Source organism: Leucoraja erinacea, unplaced genomic scaffold (assembly GCF_028641065.1).
Source record: "Leucoraja erinacea ecotype New England unplaced genomic scaffold, Leri_hhj_1 Leri_254S, whole genome shotgun sequence".
NCBI classification, from domain to species: Eukaryota; Metazoa; Chordata; class Chondrichthyes; order Rajiformes; family Rajidae; genus Leucoraja; species Leucoraja erinaceus.
Window position 1 is genome coordinate 26,809 of NW_026576155.1, and position 22,480 is coordinate 49,288.

Here is a 22,480-nt window from a genome sequence, read left to right on the forward strand (position 1 = left end):
TGTGTCTATCATCAGTCAGCTGATGTTTTGTTCCTGCACTCATTAGCGATCAAGTTCCTGGCATAAAATGGCGAATGGCAAAAAACAAGCAAAAAGAAGAAACACAGGAAATAAAAAGGGTGTGACATTTCAAACGCAGAAATTGGTTAGTTGTTGGGAACTAGGTCAAAACATTTCTGTTTCAAATTCCCAGACATCCTTCGTGCTGCTCAGTCGGGTGTCAGAGTGACCCAGAAAAGTAACTCCAAGATTTTGTCTACTCCACTGCGAAATCTCCTCAAGGTATGCCTATTTTGAAGAAGTTCTCCTCCTCTCTCCGAAGACAGTTTAACAACCTCCTCTCTAACTGCCCCCCCCCTCCAACTCTACAACCACATCTTAACCCAGAACATTGACCTCCAATTTCAGGTAGTCCCTGCTTTCTCCTTCTTTCCCCTCCCCTTCCCAGCTCTCCCACAGCCCACTGACTCCGCCTCTTCCTTTCTTCTTCCCCCCCATCCCCCCCATCCCCTCATCAGTCTGTAGAAGGGTCTCGACCCGAAACATCACCCATTCCTTCGCTCCATAGATGCTGCCTGTCCAGCATTTTTGTCTACCTAGATTTAGATAAATAAGTTTTCTGCATTTAATCCGTGGGGTGCAAGAGATGAAGGGATGATTTTATAAAGGTGTATAAGATCACAAATGGGGAATAGAGAGGGTGAATGCACAGAGTCTTATCATCATCATCATCATAATCATATTACTTTATTAGCCAAGTATGTTTTGCAACATATGAGGAAAGCCGGAGTAAACCCACGTGGTCACGGGCAGAACGTACAAATTCCACATAGTCAGGATCAAAGCAGGTCTCTGGTTACAGGCTATTGAATGAATGAATGAATGGATGAATGAATGAATGAATGAATGCATGAATGTATGAATGTATGCATGAATGAATGTATGAATGTATGAATGAATGAATTAATGCATGATTGAATGAATGGTTTATTTGGGTCATACATTAAAAAGAACAACACTTTACAATCTGCGTGAATATGAACCAACACTGTATCCATTTCACACAACGTTCACATAATCAATGACCGAAAAAGGAATAGGCTGAAGCCCCAAAGCTTATTTTTGCCTATCCTATTAAACTAGGCTATTAAACTTGGCTCAGACAAAACTCTAAACATTAATAGCCCATTATCTGTTCATTTGTACTTTATCAGTTTATTTATTCATTTGTGTATATCTATCTATCTTCTATTAATATATAAAACTCTTGTGCCATCCGACCGGCTGCCGTCCGGCTGCCTTTTGATTCATTGACGGCTGCTCCTTCCTATCAGCTGCCAACACACTTCGAAACAAAGTTGCAAGACAGGAACACTCTGAACTTTTCACTGCTGCAGCAGGCAGGGCAGGTGCAATTGGATTTTTTTTTAAAATCCACTGCTGAGGGAGGCAGGGGAGTGCTGGAATCTTACATTTGGGGACAGCTTCAGTTCCGTTGGAGGAGACGGGTGCATGGTGGAATATTGGGTTGGGGGATCACACCATTGGGGGAGCAGACCCAACGGGTCTGCACTTGGTCTAGTATTTATATAATGGAATATGGACTCACTGTTCTGTTTTGTAGTCAATGCCTACTATGTTCTGTTGTGCTGAAGCAAAGCAAGAATTTAATTGTCCTATCAGGGACACATGACAATAAACTCTCTTGATCTTGATCTTGGTGCCGTGAGTCAGAAACGCTACCAGCTGCACCACTGTTCTTCTGAGAAAGTTTAAAGATTCAAAAGTTGCAAAATGGATTCAGCTGTAGATTTGGAAGCAATAAAATAGATGCTTAACCTCTCTCTCCTACTACACCAGCAAAGTTACAGCGCTATAACAGAGATGTTTTCACCCTTCTTCCATAACACTAGCAAGATAACAGCATGAATACATGAGTGTTTTTCTCTATGATATAAATAATCAGGAGAATGTTCAGACACTTGGCTCTTACCCTTTACTCTACAAAATTGTAATGTGTGTCAACAAGGGAAAAAAAATCTGTGCTTGAGTCTGCAAAAAAAACAGCATAACCATATGTGGGCTAACCTTTCCTCTATCGGAAGAACCTGTCAATCCTAACAGACAAGAGGCTGTACAACGCTCTGTAAGATAAAGAATTGTTGAATTGCTGGTTTTAGGGGTATAAATATATCTGATTGAACATTGCCTGTGTGTGGGGATAGTGACTGTATAGTCTGTATTTTACATACTGTGAGAGTTGACTGCCACACTCGCCTGGGACAGGATTTTCTTCCTGTCCCCAAGATAAAGAATTGCTGAATTGCTGATTATTGGGGTATACATATATCTGATTGAACATTACCTCTGTGTGTGGGGATGGAGTGACTCTGTATAGTCTGTATTTTACATACTGTGAGAGTTGACTGCCACACCCGCCTGGGCAAAATAAAGATTTTACAACTTTATTACTAACTTTATTGTGTTTTTGTCTGTTTGAAGTAAAACAAACCTTAACACTTCAAGAGAGACTCGGGCAGGTATAGAGATATAAAACGCTCAGAGGGATATGCAACAAACATGGGTGAATGGAACGGACTTAGAAGGGCCTGTGGCGTTTGGCACCATCATATTTACTTGTGAAGCAACCAGTTTTTCTCACTGTTGCAGAATGTTCTGTTAATCTAAAGACGTCTAATTGGCAGTATTTCACGTGTTTTATTTCAATAGACAATAGACAATACAATCTTTCAAAACACCGTGAGACATTTGAATGTAAAAGACTCGCTCTTTTACATTTCAATTTAGGAAATCAAACATAGACATCTTTCATTTCATAGTTGCAAACGTTTCAAGAAGGTGATGATTACAGCTCTAAATACAAAGATATCCATAGGTTATGCTAATTTCAATATACGAGATCTATTTACATAAATTCACAATATCTAGATTACAATTGGAAAATTGTGAATAAAATCTTGCATTACTGCTGATTAAATATTTTCTATAAAGTATATGAGGGTATTCTGGATAAAGCACAGGTTGGTATTTGTTAAAAGGGAAGACACAGAGTGCTGGAGTAACTCAGTGGGTCAGGCAGCATCTGTGGAGAACATGGATAGGTGACGTTTCACAGAGTGCTGGAGTAACTCAGCGGGTCAGGCAGCATCTGTGGAGAACATGGATAGGTGACGTTTCACAAAGTGCTGGAGTAACTCAGCGGGTCAGGCAGCATCTGTGGAGAACATGGATAGGTGACGTTTCACAGAGTGCTGGAGTAACTCAGCGGGTCAGGCAGCATCTGTGGAGAACATGGATAGGTGACGTTTTTCACAGAGTGCTGGAGTAACTCAGCGGGTCAGGCAGCATCTGTGGAGAACATGGATAGGTGACGTTTCACAAAGTGCTGGAGTAACTCAGCGGGTCAGGCAGAATCTCTGGAAAACATGGATAGGTGACGGTTTGCGTCAGGACGATCATTTTGGGTAAACCAGCGTCTGTAGTTCCATGTTTCAACATAATCAAAGACTTGCCTCACCCCGGACAGAAGGTACAGAAGCTTGAAAGCGCGCACCACCAGACTCGGGAACAGCTTCTTCCCCTCTGTTATCAGGCTTCTGAACGGTCCTTCCATAAGCTGGGGCACTGTCTGATTCACCTCTACCCCATTGCGGACATTGGACTTTGTCTCTGGAACTGATGCCCTACCACGCTGAAAACTATATTCTGCACTCTGTATCTCCCCCTTTGCTCTACCTATTGGACTGGAGTTTAACCTGATTGTATTTATGTGCAGTGGTATTATCTGATCTGTTTCGACAGTATGCTCAACAAATCTTTTCCCTGTACCTCGTTACACGTGACTATAATGAACCAGAACCAGTTTCTCCTCCCAGCTGAGTTCCTCAACATGACTGTTTTTGTCTTGGGGTCTACAGATTTGAACTGCGATAGAACTGCAAGTGTGAAGAATGGTCCCGGCCCCTTACTTTAGTCTTTAGAGATACAGCACAGAAACAGGCTCTTCAGTCCAAGGGTCTGACCCATGGGTTGACTTGGGGAAGAGTAGGGATGTATGGAGATGCAGAGACATTGTGGGCTGGTGGGCCTGCTCTTGGGCTGTGCGTCGTTCTGCACTCTGCCCAGGAGTCCTGGGATGCCAGGACTTTCATATGAAGAAAGACTGGATAGACTCGGCTTGTACTCCCTAGAATTTAGAAGATTGAGGGGGGATCTTATAGAAACTTACAAAATTCTTAAGGGGTTGGACAGGCTAGATGCAGGAAGATTGTTCCCGATGTTGGGGAAGTCCAGAACAAGGGGTCACAGTTTAAGGATAAGGGGAAAATCTTTTAGGACCGAGATGAGGAAAACATTTTTCACACAGAGAGTGGTGAATCTGTGGAATTCTCTGCCACAGAAGGTAGTTGAGGCTAGTTCATTGGCTATATTTAAGAGGGAGTTAGATGTGGCCCTTGTGGCTAAAGGGATCAGGGGGTATGGAGAGAAGGCAGGTACAAGATACTGAGTTGGATGATCAGCCATGATCATATTGAATGGCGGTGCAGGCAGGAAGGGCCGAATGGTCTTCTCCTGCACCTATTGTCTATGTTTCTATGTTTCTGCCAGACCCCGTGTGCTGGCGGCGAGTCTAGATGGAGAAGCTGCTCGTGTGCTCGGAGTCGGGCGAGCTGAGGTTGAAGGAGGTCTCCATGGCGATGGCCACCTCCTGGTCCCGGTGCCAGAAGCGGCTCCTCTTGATCGCCTTCAGGACGTGGCCTCTGAACGAGGCCCCCATGAAGGCGTAGAGGATTGGGTTGAGGCAACAGTGGAAGAGGGCGATGCTCTCGGTCACCTGCGTGGCCACGTCCACCATCTTGCTGGCCCCGCAGTCCCGGATGAGGGCGTGGATCAGGTCGAGCAGGCGGCAGAACTTGACCACGTTGTAGGGCAGCTGAGTCAGGAAGAAGACGCCCACCACGGCCAGGAGCACCCGCAGCGCCCGGCGCATCTTGCGCTCCGTGCCCCGGTACACCACCTTGGCCACGGCGGTGTAGCAGTACAGCATCACCAGCGACGGCACGGCAAAGGCCAGGAGGATGTCGAACACCCGCACCGTGGCCTTGGCCGCCGTGGCCGTGTGCGGCGGGAAGAGGAGCACGCACTGCCGCCTGCCGTGGGACTCCACCACCGAGGAGAAAACCACATCGGGGGCGCTGAGACCCAGAGCCACCAGCCACACGCCCAGGCAGGCCAGCCCGGCCTTCCTCCCCACCGTGGGCGGGCGTGCCGCCCTGGACACCGCCAGGTAGCGGTCGACGCTGATGCAGGCCAAGAACAGCATGCCGGCGCAGAAGTTCATCTCCGACAGCGCCGAGCAGATCTTGCACATGGCCTCGCCGAACACCCACCCGTGGACCGCGTTGGCTGCCCAGAAGGGCAGAGTGACCAACAGCAGCAGATCGGCGATGGCCAGGTTCATGATGTACAGGTCCGTCTTGCTTCTCATCCTCTTGTACTTGGCGTAGATGGCCACCACCACTGCGTTCCCAGCCAGGCCCGCCACCAGGGTCACTGCGTAGAACGGCGGCAGGAAATACATCGCAAATCGCCTGACATCGTCTTTCTCGCACACGTGGTTGTAGTCGTAATAGTCGATGGTGCTGTTTCTGTCGTGCTGATAGGATCCATTGTCGTAGTAGTCTTCGTAGGCCTCTTCGTCTGCCATGACACCTTAAAGACACAAGAGAAGAAAAAAAACGATTGATTGGCTGAAGAAGGATTCCCACCCAAAATGTCACCCCATTCTATTTAGAGTAACAGAGTGATACAGCGCGGAAACAAGCCCTTCGGCCAAACTCATCCGCACCGGCCAACGTGCCCCAGCTACACTAGTCCCGCCTGCCTGCGTTTGGTCCATATCGCTCCAAACCTGTCCTATCCATGTACCTGTTTCTTAAATGTTGTGATAGTCCCAGCCTCAACTACCTCCTCCGGCAGCTCGTTCCATGCACCCACCACCCTCTGTGTGAAAATGTTACCCCGCAGATTCCTATTAAATCATTTCCTCTTCACGCTGAATCTCTGTCCTCTGATCCTCGATTCCCCTACACTGGGCAAGTGTGCATCTACCGGATTTATTCCTCTCATGATTTTGTACACCTCTATAAGATCACCCCTCATCCTCCTGCGCTCCAAGGAATATAGACCTAGCATGCTCAACCTATTTCCTCCTATTTCTCCTGAGATGCTGCCTGACCCGCTGAGTTACTCCAGCGCTCTGTGAAACGTCACCTATCCATGTTCTCCACAGATGCTGCCTGACCCCCTGAGTTACTCTAACTTTTTGTGTCTGTGTTTGGAGGGCTATGAATGATTTGCAAGCAGAGAAGAGATAGTGACATTTAAGTGGCTTTTAGATATGTGGGCAATAGACAATAGACAATAGGTGCAGGAGTAGGACATTCGGCCCTTCGAGCCAGCATTGCCATTCAATGTGATCATGGCTGATCATCCCAAATCACTACCCCGTTCCTGCCTTCTCCCCATATCCCCTGACTACGCTATTTTTAAGAGCCCTATCTAGCTCTCTCTTGAAAGCATCCAGAGAACCTGCCTCCACCACCCTCTGAGGCAGAGAATTCCACAGACTCACCACTCTCCGTGAGAAAAAGTGTTTCCTCGTCTCCGTTCTAAATGGCTTACTCCTTATTCTTAAACTGTGGCCCCTGGTTCTGGACTTCCCCAACATCGGGAATATGTTTTCTGCCTCTAGCGTGTCCAAGCCCTTAACAATCTTATATGTTTCAATGAGATGCCCTCTCATCCTTCTAAACCAGAGTGTACAAGCCCAGCCGCTCCATTCTCTCAGCATACAACAGTCCTGCTATCCCGGGAATTAACCTTGTGAACCTACGCTGCACTCCCTCAATCGTGCAGGGATTGGAGGGATATGGATCATGTACAGGCAGATAAGAATTGTTGTTCTTGGCATCGTGTTCAGTGCAGACATCGTGAGTTAAGAGCCTGTTCCCGTGCCGAGGCATTCTATTTTTAACACTACTGCCAAAAACAAAATCATTTCTTTCCGCTCATGTTATGTTTTGGTCGATTGTAAATCCTCAAATATTCCTATAACCCTGAACAAATTCCAACGTGTGACAACAAAGGAATTTGTATCTGTCTCGTCAGCCCGTTATTTGTTAGTATGAGCTGGAGCAAAGTTTAGACGATAGATCTGGGATCTCACTGACGAATTTTAAAAGGGCCTTAAGAGTAAGGAGTAAGCCATTTAGAACAGAGATGAGGAAACACTTTTTCTCACAGAGAGTGGTGAGTCTGTGGAATTCTCTTGTCTCAGACGGCAGTGGAGGCAGGTTCTCTGGATGTTTTCAAGAGAGAGCTAGGTAGGGCTCTTAAAAATTGCAGAGTCAGGGGATATGGGGAGAAAGCAAGAACGGGGTACTGATTGGGGATGATCAGCCATGATCACATTGAATGGTGGTGCTGGCTTGAAGGGCCGAATGGCCTACTCCTGCACCTGTTGTCTATTGTCTATTGGCCCATTTTTGATTTGAAATCAACATCCATTGGCAGTTTGTTGGAGAGGGTCAAATATTTCAAATTCCAGGGCGTGCATCTTTCCGCGAATCTCTCCTGGACCCGGCACGCTGATACAATTATAAAGAAGGCATCTGCCGAGAAGATTACGGAGATTCGGCAAGTCGAAGAGGATTCTCCTGAACTTCTACAGGTGCACGGTAGAGAGCATTCTGACTGGTCGCATCGTGGCTTGGTTCGGCAACTTGAACGTCCAGGAGCGGAAAAGACTGAACAAAAGTTGTGACCACTGCCCAGTCCATCACCGGCTCTGACCTCCCCACCGCCGAAGGGATCTATCTCAGTCGCTGCCTCAAAACGGCAGCCGACATGATCAAGGTCCCACACCATCCTGGCCACACACTCATCTCACCACTGCCATCAGGAAGAATGTACAGGAGCCTGAAAACTGTAACGTCCAGGTTCAGGAACAGCTTCTTCCCCACAGCCATCAGGCTATGAAACACGGCAACATGAATTGAACATAAAACATAAAACCAGCCCCCCACAATGGTTCCCACTCAAGTTCAAGTGAGTTTATTGTCATGTGTCCATGTATAGGACAATGAAATTCTTGCTTTGCTTCAGCACACAGAACATAGTAGGTATTTACTACAAAACAGATAAGTGTGTCCATATACCATAATATAAATATATACACACATGAATAAATAAACTGATAAAGTTCAAATAACAGAAAGTGGGCTATTAATAATCAGAGTTTTGTCTGAGCCAGGTTTAATAGCCTGATGGCTGTGGGGAAGTAGCTCTTCCTGAACCTGGTTGGTGCAGTCTTCAGGCTCCTGTACCTTCTACCTGAAGGTAGCAGGGAGATGAGTGTGTGGCCAGGATGGTGTGGGTCTTTAGAATAGAATAGTTTCTTTATTGTCATTGTAACATGAACCATGTACAACGAAATTTTAAAATGTCAGCCAGTCAGTGCACCATTCAAACATTTCTAAAAGCTAACGATACATACAAGGTAAAATATTAAAAGATAAACAACTAAAATAAATATCACGAAAATAGCACGCATAAACACCCAACCCTCCATCCTTCTGTCGATTTCACAGTGTACCACAGTCCCTTAGTATGTCTCGCCCCTGCGTTCCTTGGCGGCTACATTTAGTGCTTTTATAGCAGTGGGGTAAAAACTGTTTTTTAGTCTGTTCGTCCTTGTCCTTGTAGATCTGTACCGTCTGCCTGACGGCAACAGTTCAAACAGGGAGTGTCCGGGGTGGGAAATGTCCTTTATATAACTCTGGGATTTTTTGATGCAGCAGGAACTGTGTAAGTCCTCCAAGGTAAGGAGAGGGCAGCCGACAATCCTCTGGGCGTTGTCAATGGCCCTCTGGAGCGCTTTCCTCTGAGCCGCTGTGCAGCTGGTGTACCACACGCATACACAGTAAGTTAGTATGCTCTCAATGGAGCACCGATAAAAGGACAGCAGCAGTCTCTGAGTGATGTTATTCTTCCTGAGCACCCTCAGGAAGTGCAGTCTCTGCTGGACCTTTTTCAGCAGCGCAGTGGTGTTCACGCTCCACGTCAGGTCCTCCTCAATATGGATTCCCAGGAAGCGGAAATCCGCCACCCTCTCCACACAGTCCCCTCTGATAGTCAATGGTACCATGTCCGTTTTATTCTTCCTAAAGTCTATTATTAATTCCTTTGTCTTTAAGGTGTTGAGGAGCAGGTTATTTTCTTCACACCACACTGTCAGCTGCTCCGCCTCATCCCGGTAGGCATACTCGTCCCCCCCGGAGATGAGTCCCACCACCGTAGTGTCATCCGCAAATTTGACAATGGTGTTGCTGTGGTGGGCGGGGGTGCAGTCATGTGGGTAGATGGTGTAGAGCTTTGATGATACTGCCAGCCTTTTTGAGGCAGCGACTGCAATAAATCCCCTCGATGGAAGAAAGGTCAGAGCCAATGATGGACTGGGCAGTGTTTTTGTAGTCTTTTCCTCTCCAGGGCGCTCATGTTTCCGAACCAAGCCACGATGCAATCGGTCAGCATGCTCTCTACTGTACACCTGTAGAAGTTAGAGAGAGTCACACCCACTGTGATAGTGTTAGTGTGTGGGGATCGCTGGTCGGTGTGGACTCGGTGGGCCGAAGTGCCTGTCCTCACCTATCCACGATCTCCACAGATGCTGTCTGACCCGCTGAGTTACTCCAGCACTCTGTGAAACGTCACCTATCCACGATCTCCAGAGATGCTGCCTGACCCGCTGAGTTACTCCAGCACTGCATGTCACCAGTGTTTCCAGTCCTGCTAACTTTGGCTGTGGAAGGTTTGTGCGGCCAGCTGGGGGAAGTTGACGTACAAAGCACCATGAAGGCAGTGACCTACATTTATGTTGGCCCGGGATCCGAGCTTTTATCAGCCAAGCTGGCTGCGAGCTTGTGGAATTCGACGTGTTCAGTGGATCTGATTTCACTGGAACATGGAGTTCAGTTTAGTTCAGAGATACAGCGCGGAAACAGGCCCTTCGGCCCACCGAGTCCGCGCCGACCAGCGATCCCCGCACAACAACACTATCCTACACCCACTAGGGACAATTTACACATACACCGAGCCAATTGACCAACAAACCTGTACGCCTTTGGAGAGTGGGAGGAAACCGAAGATCTCAGAGAAAACCCACGCAGTTCACGGGGAGAGAACGCACAGAAAGCACCCGTTGTCGGGATGGAACCCGGGTCTCTGGCGCTGTGAGGCAGCAATTCTACCGCTGTGCCACCGTGCCAGCGTCTCTAGAGTCTGGCAGCAATGTTCATGGGATGGAACACAGACAAGGTGATGTGGTCAGTGTGCATTCAACACAGCGCCAGAGACCCAGGTTCCATCCTGGCTACCGGTGCTGCCTGTACAGAGGTTGTACGTTCTCCCCGTGACCTGCGTGGGTTTTCTCCGGGTGCTCCGGTTTCCTCCCACACTCCAAAGACGCGCCAGTTTTTTGGGTTCATTGGCCACAGTAAAGATCGCAAATTGTCCCTCGTGTGGGTGCGATAGTGTCAGTGTACAGGAATCGCTAGTCGGCATGGACTAGGTGGGCCGAAGGGCCTGTGTGTTCGCGCTGTTTCTCTAATCTAAACTGAACTAAGAACAAATTATCCAGGTCACAGAACCTACACAGGATTTACACTGGTCCCATCTGCCCACGTTGTCCCAGACCCCTCTCACCCCATCCTAACCATGTACCTGTCCAAATGCTTTTGAAACGTTATGATAGCACCTTCCTCAACAACCTATTAAATTCCCCCCCCCCCCCCTCTGCCCAACACCTTAAATCCATGTCCTCAGATTCTTGCAGAAAGTTGTGACCACTGCTCAGTCCATCACCGGCTCTGACCTCCCCACCATCGAAGAGATCTATCACAGTCGCTACCTCAAAAGGCAGCTAGCTTCATCAAAGACCCACACCATCTTGGCCACACACTCATCTATCCATTGCCATCTGGTATAAGGTACAGGAGCCTGAAATCTGGAACATCCAGGCTCAGGAACAGGTTCTTCAGGCTATTAAACACAACATTTGATTGGGGACGATCAGCCATGATCACAATGAATGGCGGTGCTGGCTCGAAGGGCCGAATGGCCTACTCCTGCACCTATTTTCTATGGTTCTATGTTTCTATCACATCAAACAAACTCTGAACAATAACAGCCTAATGCACCTTATCTGGTTATTTATTGTGTATCTATAGAAAGCGAATGGTATGTCAGCATTCATAGCAAAAAGATTTGAGTATAAGAGTAGGGAGGTTCTACTGCAGTTGTACAGGGTCTTGGTGAGACCACACCTGGAGTATTGTGTACAGTTTTGGTCTCCAAATCATAGGAAAGACATTCTTGCCACAGAGGGCGTACAGAGAAGGTTCACCAGACTGATTCCTGGGATGGCAGGACTTTCATATGAAGAAAGACTGGATAGACTCGGCTTGTACTCGCTAGAATTTAGAAGATTGAGGGGGGATCTTATAGAAACTTACAAAATTCTTAAGGGGTTGGACAGGCTAGATGCAGGAAGATTATTTCCGATGTTGGGGAAGTCCAGAACAAGGGGTCACAGTTTAAGGATAAGAGGGAAGTCTTTTAGGACCAAGATGAGAAGAACATTTTTCACACAGTGATGAATCTGTGGAACTCTCTGCCACAGAGGGTAGTTGAGGCCAGTTCATTGGCTATATTTAAAAGGGAGTTAGATGTGGCCCTTGTGGCTAAAGGGATCAGGGGGTATGGAGAGAAGGCAGGTACAGGATACTGAGTTGGATGATCAGCCATGATCATATTGAATGGCGGTGCAGGCTCGAAGGGCCGAATGGCCTACTCCTGCACCTATTGTCTATGTTTCTATGTTTCTGTGGTCTATGGTACATGGACACACTGAACTTTTATCTCGTGTCCTGTACTATGTTTACATGTTCTGTTGTGCTGCAGCAAGCAAGAATTTCATTGTCCTATCTGGGACACATGACAATAAAACTCTCTTGACTTTACCCTTGACTCTTGATGGTGGGTGGACCGATTATTTCCCCTGGAGCGTAGGGCGTTGAGGGGAGATTTGATAGAAATATATAAAAATGATGGGAGATATAGATAGGGTAGACAGTCAGAGCTTTTGTCCCAGGGTGGAAATGTCCAACACTGGCATGGGCCTTGGAACCGGGGGGGTTGCAGCTGTTTTAGCAATGGAGGGGTGGGGGTCAGCAACTCACCCGGTCGGGGCGAGCCGGCGAACGTTGAGGGAGAGTGGAGGCTTCCCACACTCACACACGGAGCCGGGTGGAAGCGGGCGACAGGCGGTGGGGCCCGGGATCGGAGGGACATGGATCATATGCAGTCAGATGATATCAGTTTAACTTAGCATCATGTTCGGCACGGATATTGTGGGCCAAATGGCCTGTTCTTGTGCTGTACTGTTCTATCTTCTGTAAAAGGGGGCAGTGAAAGCTAGCAGAACTGGAGCAAGCTGTGGAGGTACAGGGCCTGCCTTTCCTGCCAGCCCGTTGATGAGGTCACGGTGGCGCAGCGGTAGAGTTGCTGCCTCACAGCGCCGGAGACCCGGGTTCCATCCTGACTGCAGGTGCTGTCTGTACGGAGTTTGCACGTTCTCCCCCCCGTGACCTGTGCGGATTCTCTCCGGGCGCTCCGGTTTCCTTCCACACTCCAAAGACGTGCAGGTTTGTAGGTTAATTGTCTAGGGTCAAAATTGTAAATTGTCCCGTGTGTGTGTGTGTGTGTGTGTGTGTGTGTGTGTGTGTGTGTGTGTGTGTGTGTGTGTGTGTGTGTGTGTGTGTGTGTGTGTGTGTGTGTGTGTGTGTGTGTGTGTGTGTGTGTGTGTGTGTGTGTGTGTGTGTGTGTGTGTGTGTGTGTGTGTGGTGTGCGTGTGTGCGTTGTGCGTGTGCGTGTGTGTGTGCGTGTGTATGTGTGTGTGTGTGTGTGTGTGTGTGTGTGTGTGTGTGTGTGTGTGTGTGTGTGTGTGTGTGTGTGTGTGTGTGTGTGTGTGTGTGTGTGTGGATGTGTGTTAGTGTACGAGGTGATGTGCTGGTCGTGTGTGTGTGTGCATGGACTCGGTCATGTGCCAAGTTTCCACCATGTGTCTCTAAATCCTAACATCTACAGCTCTGAGAGATTGTTTTGGTGTGCGTGTAGGTTAGTGTACGAGGTGATCGCTGGTCGGCATGGACTCGGTCAGGCCAAGTTTCCACCCCCTAACATCTACCCCCCCCCCCCCCCCCCCCCCCCCCCCCCCCCCCCCCCCCCCGCTCCTTCCTAAGTGCAGGGCTGCGACTGTTCAGGAAAAAAGACCATGATTCTGAAGGTTTACGATGACTCACATTACGCCTGGAGTCGGCATTGGTAATTGTCCACGGAAATAATGTAATGAAAGGAAAGAATTAGCTCAGCGGAGCGTTTATTTGTGTTTCTGGGAAGGGACACTCCCAATTCCTGGAAACAAGCAAGGTTTTAAATCGAGGAATGTGAGCGTGGAGGAGGACATTATTTCTGTTGTGCAACGAGTGCTTGGATATCACCTCTTCACACCTAGTTCTATGTTACCCAACCTTTTTTTCAGCCGCTCCCTGCACAGTTATTATATACACCTCTAGGAGACTCACTGGAGTTTAGAAGGATGAGGGGTGATGTTATAGAAACATATAAAATTATAAAAGGACTGGACAAGCTAGATGCAGGAAAAATGTCCCCAAGTGAGTCCAGAACCAGGGGCCATAGTCTTAGAATAAAGGGAAGGCCATTTAAGACTGAGGTGAGAAAAAATCTTTTTCACGCAGAGATTAATGAATTTGTGGAATTCCCAGCCACAGATGGCAGTGGAGGCCAAGCCACTGGATGGATTTAAGAGAGAGTTAGATAGAGCTCTAGGGGCTAGTGGAGTCGAGAGATATGGGGAGAAGGCAGGCAAGGGTTATTGATAGGGGACAAACAGCCATGATCACAATGAATGGCTGTGCTGGCTCGAAGGGCCGAATGGCCTCCTCCTGCACCTATTTTCTATGTTTCTATGTTTCTATGAGACCACCACTCAGCATTCCGCACTCCTGGGAACAAAATCCCCTAATTTGAGGAAGGACATTCTTGCTATAGAGGGAGTGCAGCCATCATCACATTGAATGGCAGTGCTGGCTCAAAGGGCCCAATGGCCTGCTCCTGCACCCATTGTCTATTATCTTTTGTCTATTGCAGCCTAGGTTTACAAGGTTAATTCCCGGGATGGCGGGACTATCATATGTTGAGAGAATGGAGCAGCTGGGCTTGTACACTCTGGAGTTTAGAAGGATGTGAGGGGGATCTTATTGAAACATATAAGATTATTAAGGGTTTGGACACACTAGACGCAGGAAACATGTTCCCGATGTTGTGGGAGTTCAGAACCAGGGGCCACACAGTTTAAGAATAAGGGGTAAACCATTTAGAACGGAGACGAGGAAACACTTTTTTCTCACAGAGAGTGGTGAGTCTGTGGAATTCTCTGCCTCAGAGGACGGTGGACGTGTTGAAAATTCAGCACCAGAAAGACGCTACGACTCTTTGGGTGATTAGGAGCCCTCTCGCGACCATACTGGTGACCCCCTGGTGACATGTCCTCAAGTGACACCCCTCGACACCTGCGACATATCGCCTGTATGGTTGTAAGAGGTCGCCAGGGGTCGCCTGTATGGTTGTGAGAGGTCGCCTAGTCACCTAATGAGCCTTGTTCAAGAAGGAACTGCAGATGCTGGAAAATCGAAGGTAGGCACAAAATTGCTGGAGAAACTCAGTGGGTGCGGCAGCATCTATGGAGCAAAGTTTCGGGCTGAAACCCTTCTTCAAAACTGGTCGCCGATGAATTTTCAACAGTCGCCGAAAAAGTCGCCTAAGTGGGACAGGCCCTTTAAGTCACTTGCAGCAGCGGAGGAGTGGAGTTCGCACTGTGTCTGGCTACGCAGTGGGTGTGGAGCGAGCGGAGCAGGCAGCTGAGCACCCGGCCTTGATGTTCCCTCCGTACTGATTGTTTGGTGTTTCTGCCCAACTCGAACGGACTGTGGTCTGTGGATGAGGAAGTCGAGGATCCAAGGTTGGGCAGACAGCCAGTTCCGTCAGCTTGGTAACCAGCTTTTTTTTTTTTTAAATCAAAAATATTTGTTCAACTATTAAAATAATATATACAGTGCAATAAAACAAAACCAGAACCCACCACCATAATACAAGACAAACGATAAATTATTATACAACTGACTTACACTCATTGTCAAGGATGTATTCCACCCACCGTGGTGCCCAGAGGTCCCGGAACTCCCTCAGGGTGCCCGTGGACAGCGCGCAGTCCCTCGCTAACATCACCCGGGCACAGACGTAACCCCGGCCCGGGGAGAGCCCTCCACCGCCTGGCGCCGTGACTCGCGGATGGCCAGCTTGGCCAGGCCCAGGAGCAACCCAACCAGGACATCTTCAGCCCTACCCTCTCCCCTACGCACAGGGTGTCCAAAGATGAGGATGGTGGGTGAAAAATGCAGCCAGAAGGCAAGGAGCAGCCCCTTTAGATATTCAAACAGTGGCTGCAGCCTCACGCACTACATGTACACGTGGTACACAGACTCTTCCAGCCCGCAACAGTGGCAGGCAGCTGGCGAGTCTGTGAACCGCGAGAGAAACAGGTTGCAGGGAACACCTCGCTGTAATGCCCTCCACCCTAGGTCCCCGATGTAGAGGGAGAGAATCCCTGGGTAGAGGGACCCCCACCGGGGGCCCCCCCTCGCGACCGGGGTGGTAACCAGCTTGGAGGGGGTGATGGTATTGAACGCCGAGCTGCAGTCGACAAACAAAAGCCTGACGTAGGTGTTTTTGTTGTCCAAGTGGTCCAGTGCGGAGTGGGGAGCCAGCGAGATCGCATCCTCCGTTGATCTGTTGTGGCGGTAAACGAACTGCAGAGGGTCCAGGTTTTTGTCGAGGTTGGAGTTGATGTGCACCATAACCAACCTCTCAAAGCACTTCATCACCACCGGCGTTAGTGCCACTGGTCGATAGTCATTGAGGCACGTCACCTTACTCTTCTTGGGCACCGGTATAATTGATGCCATTTTAAAGCAGGTGGGGACCTCAGACCTCAGAAGTGAGAGGTTGAAAATGTCCGTAAAAACTCCCGCCAGTTGGTCCGCACAGGTTTTTAGAACATGACCGGGTATACCATCAGGTCCAGGCGCTTTTCGAGGGTTCACCCCCCTGAAGGATCTTCTGACGTCGGCCTCTGTGACTGTGACTGAAATACCATCACAGCGAATGGGGGCTCGGGAAGGCACATCAGTATTCTCCCTATCGAACCGTGCGTAAAATGCATTGAGCTCATCAGGGAGTGATGTTTCGCCGACATTCGAGCTGCCTCCTGATATCGCCTTGTTGGAGGTGATGGCATCCAAGCCCCGCCACAGCTGCCGAACATCCGTCTCATCCTCCAGCTTGGAGCAGAAGTCCCTTTTGGCCTTTTATGATGGCGTAGTCAAGGTCATATCTGGACTTTTTATAGACCGGGATCTGGTCCTCAGAAGAATGTGGATTTCATAGTTCATCCAAGGCTTTGGTTAGGAAACACTCGGAAGGTTTTTGTCCTCCACACAATTCTTTATGAAGTCTATAACGACTGTGGCGTATTCATTCATTCAGGTTCATTGCCGAGTCCCTGAACATCCGTGCCGAACAATTTTTTTTTTTTCCCCTTAGTCCCACCTGCCTGCACTCGTACCATAACCCTCCATTCCCTTCTCATCCATATGCCTATCCAATTTATTGCCGAGTCCCTGAACATTGCCCAGTCTACTGACTCCAAGCAGTCCTGGAGTTGTTCCTCTGCCCCCCCACCTCCCCCCCCCAACCAGCTCTCTGCAGTACTCACAGCTAGGGGTACATTCTTCAGTTGCTGCCTGTATGCTAAAACAAAAGAGGAAGTGGAGCGATCCTTGATTATGTTGGCTGTCTTCCGGCAGATGTTGCCAGAGTCCTGACAATATCCTCAGGGAAACAGCCAACCAAGGGCTGCTCACATCCTTTCTCTTAACAAGGCCCTTCGGCCCACCGTGTGCATGCCGACCATCGATCACCTGTTCACTGGTTCTGTCCTACACGCTAGGGACAATCTACATAAGCCAATTAATCTACAAATCTGCACGCCTTTGGAATGTGGGAGCAAACCAGAGCACCCGGAGAAAACCCACATGGCCACAGGGAGAAAGTACAAACTCCACACCGACAGCACCTGTAGTCAGTTTGGTGTATGTATGCGAATTGCACATTCGCCCTGTGAGTGCTTCTTCCCTCTCCCGTTGGGTACAACCAGTTTCAGTAGCAGAGTGCTGGAGTAACTCAGCAGGTCAGGCAGCGTCTGTGGAGAACATGGATAGGTGACGTTTCACAGAGTACTGGAGTAACTCAGCGGGTCAGGCAGCATCTGTGGAGAACATGGATAGGTGACGTTTCGGCTCGAGACCCTTCCCCAGACAAGGTTTAAAGGAACATCACGGCCCAAACACGAGCATATGGGAGCAGCTTAAAAGAGGCATCTTGGTTAACACGGGCGAGAGGGGCCGAAGGGCCTGTATCCGTGCCGCATGACTCCTTGATGTCTTTGATCGGGTTGGCTTCTCGCCCAAGGCAAAGAGCAGTAGGAGACTGCTGTCGGTGAAATCAAAGCACAGGTGTCATGGGTAACTTCCCATAGACAGCCAAAGTCTCCGTTTATGGTCTATGATAGAAGGCGCTGTTCTCTGAGGTTTATTGAGACACTGTTAGCGCCTGCACAATAGTTCCATTGTAGGCTAGGTCAATATTTTCAAAGATCACAGGCAGCCAGGTAGTTTTGAAGGACGTTCCCTGAGCAAACTCCCACAAACAGCACGATGATAACGAACGGATCGTCTAGAGACACAAGAAACTGCAAATGCAGGAATCTTGAGCAAAGGGCATCAGCGGGTCAATAGACAATAGACAATAGATGCAGGAGTTGGCCATTCGGCCCTTCGAGCCAGCAACGCCATTCAATGTGATCATAGCTGATCATCCCCAAACAGTACCCCGTTCCTGCCTTCTCCCCATATCCTCTGACTCCGCTATTTTTAAGAGCCCTATCTAGCTCTCTCTTGAAAGCATCCAGAGAACCTGCCTCCATCACCCTCTGAGGCAGAGAATTCCACAGACTCACAACTCTCTGTGAGAAAACGTGGTTCCTTTCTAAATGGCTTACTCCTTATTCTTAAACTGTGGCCCCTAGTTCTGGACTCCCCCAAACATCGGGAACATGTTTCCTGCCTCCAGCGTGTCCAAATCCCTGACAATCTTATATGTTTCAATGAGGTATCCTCTCATCCTTCTAAACTCCAGAGTGTACAAGCCCAGCTGCTCCACTCTCTCAGCATATGACAGTCCCGCCATCCCGTGAATTAACCTTGTAAACCTACGCTGCACTCCCTCAATAGCAAGAATGTCCTTCCTCGAGGTCAGGCAGCATCTGTGGAGGGAAATCTGGCGAGGGGGGTCTGAAAACCGTGACCACCAGGTTCAGAAGGATAGGGAACAAAATCTTCTCCCCACGACATTCCTCAGCACAGGTGTCATAGAAGAATGTTCTTCCAGCCCCGTTCTTTACTCCTGGTGCACCCACAACTATATAACCATATAACCATATAACAATTACAGCACGGAAACAGGCCATCTCGACCCTTCTAGTCCGTGCCGAACACTTAATCTCCCCTAGTCCCATAAACCTGCGCTCAGACCATAACCCTCCATTCCCTTCCCATCCATATAACTATCCAATTTATTTTTAAACGATAAAAACGAACCTGCCTCCACCACCTTCACTGGAAGCTCATTCCACACAGCTACCACTCTCTGAGTAAAGAAGTTCCCCCTCATGTTACCCCTAAACTTCAGTCCCTTAATTCTCATGTCATGTCCCCTTGTTTGAATCTTCCCTACTCTCAGTGGGAAAAGCTTTTCCACGTCAACTCTGTCTATCCCTCTCATCATTTTAAAAACCTCTATCAAGTCCCCCCCTTAACCTTCTGCGCTCCAAAGAATAAAGCTGTTCAACCTTTCTCCTCTAATTCACTTTTCCAACTGATGAACTGAGAAGGTTATTGGCTGCAACCTTCCCTCCATTGATGAACTGTACACTGCAAGAGCCAGGAAGCGAGCGGGCAAGATCATCTCTGATCCCCCTCACCCTGGCCACAAACTCTTTGAATCACTTCCCTCTGGAAGGCGACTCCGGATTGTCAAAGCTGCCACAGCCAGACATAAAAACAGTTTTTATCCACGAGTAGTTGCTCTACTCAACAGCCAAAAATCTGTAGCCTCCCTTTGACCTGGTAGTTTATTTAATTCACATGGTTACATAGACATAGAAAACATAGAAAATAGGTGCAGGAGGAGGCCATTCGGCCCTTCGGGCCAGCACCGCCATTCATTGTGATCATGAATTATCGTCCCCAATCAATAACCCGTGCCTGCCGTCTCCCCATATCCCTTGATTCAACTAGCCCCTAGAGCTCTATCTAACTCTCTCTTAAATCCATCCAGAGAATTGGCCTCCACTGCCCTCTGTGGCAGGAAATTCCACAAATTTACAATCTCTGGGTGAAAAAGTTCTTCCCCACCTCAGTCTTAAATGGCCTCCCCTTTATTCTAAGACTGTGGCCCCTGTTTCTGGACTCACCCAACATTGGGAAAATTTTTCCTGCATCTAACTTGTCCAGTCCTTTTATAATTTTATGTTTCTTTAAGATTTCCTCCTCATCCTTCTAAACTCCAGTGAATACAAGCCGAGTCTTTCCTCATATGACAATCAATAATGTTTTATTATTAACATTTAATATTTTATGTGTCATTCTCAACTGTCACTGTATGTCATGTTGTCACTTGCGGGCGGAGCACCAAGGCAACTTCCTTGTATGTGAATACTTGGCCAATAAACGCATTCATTCATTCTTTCATTCAATTTGCAGACAACACCACAGTTGTTGGTAGGATATCAAATAATAACGAGATGGAGTACAAGAAAGATATTGAACCTTGTGACCTGGTGTTAAGACAACACACCTGTTTGGTGGTGAGTAGTTGCCCAAAGAGTCGTACCTTTTTCTGGTCTCCGCTGGATTTTCAACATGTTGAAATTTTTCGGGGACCTGCTGCGACTATGACACCCGTTTGGTGGTGAGTAGTCGCCCAAAGAGTCATACCTTTTTTCTGGTCTCCGCTAGATTTTCAACATGTTGAAATTTTTCGGCGACCAGCTGCGACTATGACGGGTGCCGGCAAGTCGCCGAAAAAAATCGCCTAAGTGGGACATGCCCCTTAAACAGGATAATTAAGACATTGTCCAGCATTGAATGCAGAGAAAGTCACAACATATTCTGGCTACTTAGTTCAGACTAATCACGAATCTGAAGAAGGGTTTCGGCCCCGAAACGTTGCCTATTTCCTTCGCTCCATAGACGCTGCTGCACCCGCCGAGTTTCTCCAGCACTTTTGTCTACCTTCACAAACCGACTAGTTGAATTTCAGGAAGAAGGAACTGCAGATGTTGGTTTATACCAAGGATAGACACGGAGTGCTGGAGTAACTCAGCGGGTCAGGCAGCATCTTTGAACATAGATGGGTAACGTTTTGGGTCGGGTCCCTGAACGCCACCTATCCATGTTCTCCAGGGTCGCTGCCTGACCCGCTGAGTTACTCCAGCACTCCGTGTCTATCTTAAGATGGTCTGCGCCTCGCTTTTCCAGCGGTCGGGGTAGGCAGGCAGAGACAGGCAGACAGAGACAGAGAGACAGAGAGACAGACAGACAGACAGACAGACAGACAGACAGACAGACAGACAGACAGACAGACACTGACTGACTGACTGACTGACTGACTGACTGACTGACTTACTTACCACAAGCTGACTTTCACTCTATGGCGACTTGTAGGTGAAGCGTTTTGCAGGGAGTGTAGAACAAGCTGGTGATTCCGCCTTGTCGGCGCCTCTTGCCAAAGATCTCCCTCTCTCTGTCTCTCTCTCTCTCTGTCTCTCTCCCTCTCTCTCTCTCTCTCTCTGTCTCTCTCTCTCTCTCTCTCTCTCTCTCTCTCTCTCTCTCTCTCTCTCTCTCTCTCTCTCTCTCTCTCTCTCTGTCTCTCCCTCTCTCTCTGTCTCTCTCAAGCACCCCAGTTATGACATCGAAGCCCCAACCAGATATCCTCCAGTGTTATCGAGTCCCCGTCACCCCCAGAGCTGGATGCGTTGGGACTCCCCACTCACTCAGTGTTGAGTTTGAAGAGGGGAGGGGTGCGCTGGAGGGAACAAGACACACAAAAAATGCTGGAGTAACTCCCGCGGGACAGGCAGAGGCAGCACCTCTGGAGGGAGAAGCAATGGGTGAGACTGAGAGAGACCCTTCTTCAGACTAATGGTCTTCGTTTTAGCTGACAGCGTTTGCTTGGAAGTCAGTCTCCAATTCTCAGCCGCGTTGTCCTGGGTCGGGGCGGACTGAATATTATACAACCCACCGCCACTTTCCTAATCACCGTCTGCTGGGGATTAAAAAAACCTACACATGCGACTCAAGTCAAGAGTCAAGTCAAGAGAGTTTATTGTCATGTGTCCCTGATAGGACAATGACATTCTTGCTTTGCTTCAGCACAACAGAACATAGTAGGCATTGACTACAAAACAGATCTGTGTGTCCATATACCATTATATACGTAAATACACACATGAATACACTCGAGAACACGTCAAACCTTTGAATAGATCTTCTCATCGAACTTTACCTTTTCAAGGAAGACATTAACTTTATATTTGATAATAAAGGTTTGTAACTTAATATTTAGTAAATAGAGCAGGACTCAAGGGTCCAGGCTAAAGAGAAAGGTTGGGCAGCAGGCTGGGTCTTTATTCAATAGACAATAGACAATAGGTGCAGGAGTAGGCCATTCGGCCCTTCAAGCCAGCACCACCATTCAATGTAATCATGGCTGATTATCCCCAATCAGTACCCCGTTCCTGCCTTCTCCCCATATCCCCTGACTCCGCTATCTTTAAGAGCGCTAGCTAGCTCTCTCTTGAAAGTATCCAGAGAACCAGCCTCCACCGCCCTCTGAGGCAGAGAATTCCACAGACTCACAACTCTCTGTGTGAAAAAGTGTTTTCTCGTCTCCATTCTAAATGGCTTACTCCTCATTCTTAAACTGTGGCCCCTGGTTCTGGTCTCCCCCAACATCGGGGACATGTTCCCTGCCTCTAACAGGGTAATCTGCAGCACCCTCTCTAACTGCACCCACTCCAGGGCGCAGCGGTGTCTGACAGCGCTAGATGCGCCAGACACCCGGGTTCCATCCCGACTAGGGG

The 22,480-nt window shown here is 48.4% G+C and overlaps 1 protein-coding gene across 1 annotated transcript; it reads right to left on the reverse strand.

The window, feature by feature from the left end:
• Nucleotides 1–964: 964 nt before the first annotated feature.
• On the reverse strand, nt 965–22,060 carry LOC129716541 (atypical chemokine receptor 4-like). The gene is made up of 2 exons (XM_055630155.1): nt 21,029–22,060; nt 965–5,733 (listed from the first exon to the last, which is right to left on the reverse strand). The coding sequence occupies exon 2, from the start codon at nt 5,726–5,728 to the stop codon at nt 4,652–4,654; it is 1,077 nt and encodes a 358-aa protein (XP_055486130.1). The 5' UTR covers nt 5,729–5,733; nt 21,029–22,060; the 3' UTR covers nt 965–4,651.
• Between the last annotated feature and the right edge of the window lie 420 nt (nt 22,061–22,480).

Coding starts and splice junctions, on each gene's coding strand:
- LOC129716541 (XM_055630155.1), bottom strand. CDS start 5,728: ATGGCAGACGAAGAGGCCTACGAAGACTACTACGACAATGGATCCTAT.